Source organism: Glycine soja, chromosome 17 (assembly GCF_004193775.1).
Source record: "Glycine soja cultivar W05 chromosome 17, ASM419377v2, whole genome shotgun sequence".
In the NCBI taxonomy this organism is placed as follows: Eukaryota; Viridiplantae; Streptophyta; class Magnoliopsida; order Fabales; family Fabaceae; genus Glycine; species Glycine soja.
The window spans coordinates 23,905,038-23,910,755 of NC_041018.1; the positions used below are offsets into that span (position 1 = coordinate 23,905,038).

At 30.0% G+C, this 5,718-nt stretch overlaps 1 protein-coding gene across 1 annotated transcript; it reads left to right on the forward strand.

Moving 5' to 3' along the window:
- The first annotated feature begins 917 nt into the window (after positions 1 to 917).
- Positions 918 to 2,743, forward strand: LOC114392332. Its single transcript, XM_028353420.1, has 4 exons — positions 918 to 1,084; positions 1,195 to 1,637; positions 1,885 to 2,089; positions 2,174 to 2,743. Exons 1-4 carry the CDS (start codon positions 985 to 987, stop codon positions 2,500 to 2,502), a joined length of 1,077 nt encoding a protein of 358 aa, XP_028209221.1. The 5' UTR covers positions 918 to 984; the 3' UTR covers positions 2,503 to 2,743.
- The last annotated feature ends 2,975 nt before the right edge of the window (positions 2,744 to 5,718 follow it).

Sequence of the window (5,718 nt, forward strand, 5' to 3'; positions counted from 1 at the left end):
AAAAAGTTTTTCCAATATTTTAGTCTAAATACTCTTTTCATCCCTAATTATAAAATATTTTTAAAAGATTTGTTTATTCCTGTTTATATAATATCATTTTGTAAATTCTATATGCAATAATTATTTCTTTTTTGTAAATCCTTACTTAATTATTCTATCTTCAAATATTAATAAGAAACAAATAAGTGGATAGAAAGAGAAGGAAGAAATAATTATAAAATTACAGTACAAATAATTAACAAAAATTCAATTCAATAACCATGTTTGGTAAGGGGTGTGAATTAGTTGAAAGAATATTATAATTGGGGACGAGGATAGTATAAGAAAAAACACGTCACACTAACTAAGCAAAAAAGTTAGTTAATCACATTTAATTACATTAATTTTAATTAAAAAGTATTTTTTTCCAACTTAATTTTCATGAAATTTGGTATAATAAAAAGAAAGAATAATTGAAACTAATATCTCAACTAAAAGAAAGGTATTTTAGAGATAGTAACATTAAATGAAGTAAAATTAAAATTTTCTTATATATGTTTTTTGACCATTATTTGTATTGAGTCATCCACTTGTTAATTTATTAATAATATTAAATGTGTGTAATAAATGAATATTTAATGCTTAAAACATGAAATAATAAATATTTCAAATACTTTAATGTATGTATTAAATATTTTATATTTACTCATAATCAATGTTTTTTCCTTTTCTCAATACTTGATTATCACACGCGTCACCAAAATCAAGCATCATCACCACAAAATGACATCTCTAAATTTAGACCATCTGATGGAATGAAAACACCTTGTTCTCTCAACGCGCCTTAGACGCGTGCGCACAAATACCCCTTAGTCACACTCACATCTATTTAATGGCACATTCAAACTCAACACTACACACAAATATCAGACTCTTTGATCTTATAAGCACTTGTTTTTCTTTCCTAGTGTTTTTTTTCATTTGTTTCACTTTTCAAATTTTGTCATGGAGTTCAAATATCGTGATGGTCAAATCCGAAGGACACCATCACCATTGCGGAGCCCTCTTCCTTCCAACTCCTATGTCTCCAATCGCCCATTACATGGTAACACTTTTCTAATCTTTATGTTCCTTTCATCAATATACCCATTTGTTTTTTTGTTTAAATACAAAACTTTTGTCACCAATTCATTCTATTAACAATCCAATTTCCAGGGTGTGACTTTGCATCAGGTGGCTTTCCTAGTAATGTTTCAGCGCCAAGAGTTTTCCCAATGGTCATGCCGATCAATGTCAACGAAGTATTCCAACGAGAGTTGGAGAAAGAGAAAATATGGCGAGAGCTAGAGAAGGAAAAAATCAGGAGAGAAATCATTGCTCGTGAGATGGCTTTTGCACAACGACGAGAGTTGGAAGATGAAGTGAGAAAGGAAATGGAGTTAGAGAGAACATCTAGAATGTCGATGCAAAGATCAGAGGGGATTGCATTTCGAGAACCAATTTCAGAGTCTATTAATCAAAGTCGGTCGAATAACATTACCATGTTTGGTGGGCTACCATTCCATTTATCGTCCCAAGCTTCTAAGCAAATTCACACGGATAATATCCAATTTGATAACAAAGAAGCTTCTAATAGCAAGGATAAAGTGATTATATTGGTTAGTGTATAGACTTTTGTTTAATTTATCCTTCATTTTTGTCTTTATCATTGTTTTCAATTTTGATTTTCTTTTCCTACTTCTTCTTTAGTGTTATTTGGTCTATGAAAAGGTTTTGCTCTTTTCGTCGTTGACTAAAATTAAAAAATGCCACCTTATTTGAGAATGTCTCTTGAGTATATATATTTTTATCTTGAAGCCTTCACTTGGCTGGTGAGCATAAATGCTTTTGTTTATCCCATTGCAGAATAAGCCAAATGATCATTGTGGAGAAAAGCGCAAAGCAATGACACTTGCAATTGATGACAATGAGAGTCTACGGAAGAAAGCCAAGAAGGAGTGGACTTGCGAGTTGTGTCAAATTTCTACAACAAGTGAGAAAGGCTTGAATGATCATATTCAAGGGAAAAAACATAAGGCTAACAAAGAATCCACTAGAACTCAAAAAATAGGTAAGAGAAATAAAACAACTTTATCATTGAAGAAAAGTAAACATTGTGTGAAATGTACTAAAGTCATCATTATTATGAATGCAGGGCTCGATTCAAGACCAGAAAGTGAAACACTTCATTCTTGTTTCACACCCGCGGACACATGCAATCTGGAATCTGAAGAAAAGGGCCAAGTTGTCCAAAACAGCAAAGGTTTAGGTGATTTGGACGATCAAAATAAAACAACTACTAGTAAACAAGCACATGAAACAAGCGCACTATCAAAAGGGAAGAAATTTGAATTTTGGTGTGAGCTTTGTCAAGTTCAAACTCAATCAGAAATTGTCATGCAAAGTCATCACAATGGAAAAAAACACTTGAGAAATATGAAGAAATTGAATCACAACAATGATGGTGTTGCAAATCTTGGATAACAATACAACCCATGTTATATGTTGAGTAGTGTGTACCTTCATAAAAGTTTATTTCTTTCATTTATTAATGTGCTATTTTTTATATGCTTTAAAAGTTATGATTATAGAGTTATATGATGAGGAACCCATTTAACCTGGTGTGAAAAAAGCCTGAGGCATTGCATCTTTATTTAAATGTACATCCCTGAAATTGAAGAGATAAATTAAAGAAGAAGAAAAAAATATTATTTTGAAAATAAAAGCACTTCTAAATTCTCCCAAGAAACATAACTAAATGATTTGACTCTATTATCTTCGCACATGCTCGTTTATAAATTGCAAACATATTAGGATGTTTATTTTTCTATAGAACATCAATGCTACGCAAGTGATAAATTCATGTTAAACATATATTTGAGGCTTGGAAATAAAAAATCAAACACACTTAATCATGGGAAAAGCTCATAAAAATTGAAGTCTGTAAATTATTTATGTTTTATTTTACTTAAAAGTTATTTTTTATTGAAATAAAAAACAATAGTGGTAAAGAAAAATTAAACACTGGTTATTAATTTTCATTCTTTTAGCATGAAAGAACCTTTTAATTAAAAAAATGTCTGATATTTTTTGTTAAAAATGGTTTTATTTAGAACTAATTATTTGATTTAATAAAAAAGTATATTTATAAAATAAAAAATATTGTATAAATTATTTAATTTTACATAAAATTTAGTAATAATAAAAAAATTAATTTATATAAAATTAGTTTAATAATATGCAAATAATAAAAATTTGAAAAGTTACTTTGTAAATGAAATTGAAATTCGAAGTTTATAACCAAAGTTTTTTTTTAGGAGATTGGTTATTTTTCATGTTACTGGGAAAATTTATAAATATAAAACCACTGAAAAATATTAGAGAGCATTGATTTATTCAAAAGAAAAAGGGGAAAAAAAGTAAGAAGTCCTTAAAAAGAATGTAAAATCCACACAGCAAGACTCCAAGACGTCACCAAAAAGCAGCCAATTAGATAGAAAAGACAACTTTTTCAAGCTCTTTATATTTTATTTCTTTATTATAAACAAAGTCCTTTTCCTTTTACGGGTTTCTGTAATCTGATCTAACTTCTCCTTAAAAAGACCGGAAAAATATAGAGCAAACATCATCTAACTGCTATATTTTTTCGAAAGTTCATTTTCTTTTCTTCTCAATTAGTTAAAATGAATAAGCGAACTACAAGCCGAAAAAACTGTTTTCCTACATATTATATTTCTTGCAAAGTTAAGCTTGAACATGAATCAAGATTAACATGCATGCACTTGCTTTATAGGATGCAAAATATACTCTATGTTCGATTCGATATTTTTCTTTTAAAAACAATCATAATCACTTGATTTCTTAGCTAGGCAACTTCTACAGAATAGACATTTAACGTACAACTCCTTTGTCGTGGCGCCCAAGCTCTCAACATGCTAACCTTAAATTCCGGTAAGGTAAGTAGATAATATTTTCTTATACATAGATTTCTTCAAAATGGGTGATGAGTTAAGTTGAGACATATTATACAATAGAAAATGCAAACGGAGAATCTTATGTTTACATAGTTTAAATAGTAAACAAAATAAATGTTCCTAAGTGAACTAATGAATATGGATAGACATCAACGAACAAAATCAACCGACCCTAAGTCCCAAACCTTCAAAACCAGCCACAAAGAACAAGAAACTAAGGCCACCATCCATCTCAAACACACAATGGAAATCCAGTTTTGTACAACTTTTTACCATGCAAAAGATAAATCAATCAAGCAACTTGTGAGGAAGATATATGATGATTTAGGGGAACAGAAATTCTCCACTTCATCTAATATATATATATATATATATATATATATATATATATATATATATATATATATATATATATATATATATATATATATATATTGAACATATGATTCTATAAGGTATATTTTATCTTTACAAAGTAAAACATAAAACTAGAAATGAAGGTTAAAAATCTGTTGCATACTATCAAGGCAGAATACACGTTCCCAAAAGGGTATAGATTCAGTGTACCGTACTTTATATATAGATAAAACCCTCAAAGCCACCTGGTCTTGCCATGAAATCTTCCTCTTCCCTGCCCTATTTGATCCATCCCCAACATTTCTACAAGCAGCCGAGAGCTTGATGTCGCTGTGCTGCTCGCCAGTCGCAACTCTTTGTTTATGTATTTTTAATAAATATTTTACTATTAATTCTTTAGTTAATTTTGAGAGACCCAGGTGAAATATTATTTGATTTCACAATTTTTTTTATAACAATCTCAAACAATAATTTTTTTTTATCACTATCTCTTTTATCTCTATATAATTTTTTAAAGCCATGACATCAAAGGCATCACAATATAGGAAAATGACATCGTCCCAACAAGCTTAAAAGATTCATTTAGTAAATTCTCAAAATTTGACCATGGTACACATCACTGATAAAATATCATCACACACACACAAAATCAACGTCATTTATAAACACATGCCTTACATGCACATGCAAAAAAACACCCCTCACACCTATTTGATCACACTTTCAATCTCAACACAACACACACTCTTACACATTGTCTTTAATTTTGATAGACACTATTTTTTTTCTCTTCCTCCTTTCCCTTTGTTTCTCGTTGCAATTATTTTCATGGAGTTCAAATATTATGATGGTCAACACCATATGACACCTTCACGAACACCATACCCTCTTCCCACAATCGCCTTGTCCCTGATAATAAAGTGTTAATACTGGTTAGTGTGCTTACATCCCATTTGTTTAGTTGACCACTCCTCAACAATACGTTCTCTTCATAGCATACTTGCATTACTATAACTTAACTGTCAATAGAATCATGTTGTGCAATCAGAATACGCATTGTATATCTTATTCATACTAAGACATCCTAAAGAAAAGATGAAGTTAATGTATAAGAAATGTTGAAACTCTTAATTAGTCATTGAGCATATATTATTTTGTTCATCTCATTGCAAACTAAGTCAAACACTCATCATTATGGTCCAAAGCGCAACACGGTGATACCTCATGCAATTGATGACAATGAAAATTCTCTATTTGGTTTGCAGAAGAAACCCAAGCAGCAAGATTGGATTTGCACATTATGTCAGACTATTGCCACAAGTGAGAAATGCTTAAATGATCATCTTAAGGTAAACAAATATAAAGCTAA

What these genes read in the sequence shown, in the direction of transcription:
- LOC114392332 (XM_028353420.1), top strand. Translation starts at nt 985, where the DNA reads ATGGAGTTCAAATATCGTGATGGTCAAATCCGAAGGACACCATCACCA. An exon ending in AGGATAAAGTGATTATATTG is followed by an intron (nt 1,638 to 1,884) that starts GTTAGTGTATAG and finishes ATCCCATTGCAG; the next exon opens with AATAAGCCAAATGATCATTG. An exon ending in CACTAGAACTCAAAAAATAG is followed by an intron (nt 2,090 to 2,173) that starts GTAAGAGAAATA and finishes TTATGAATGCAG; the next exon opens with GGCTCGATTCAAGACCAGAA.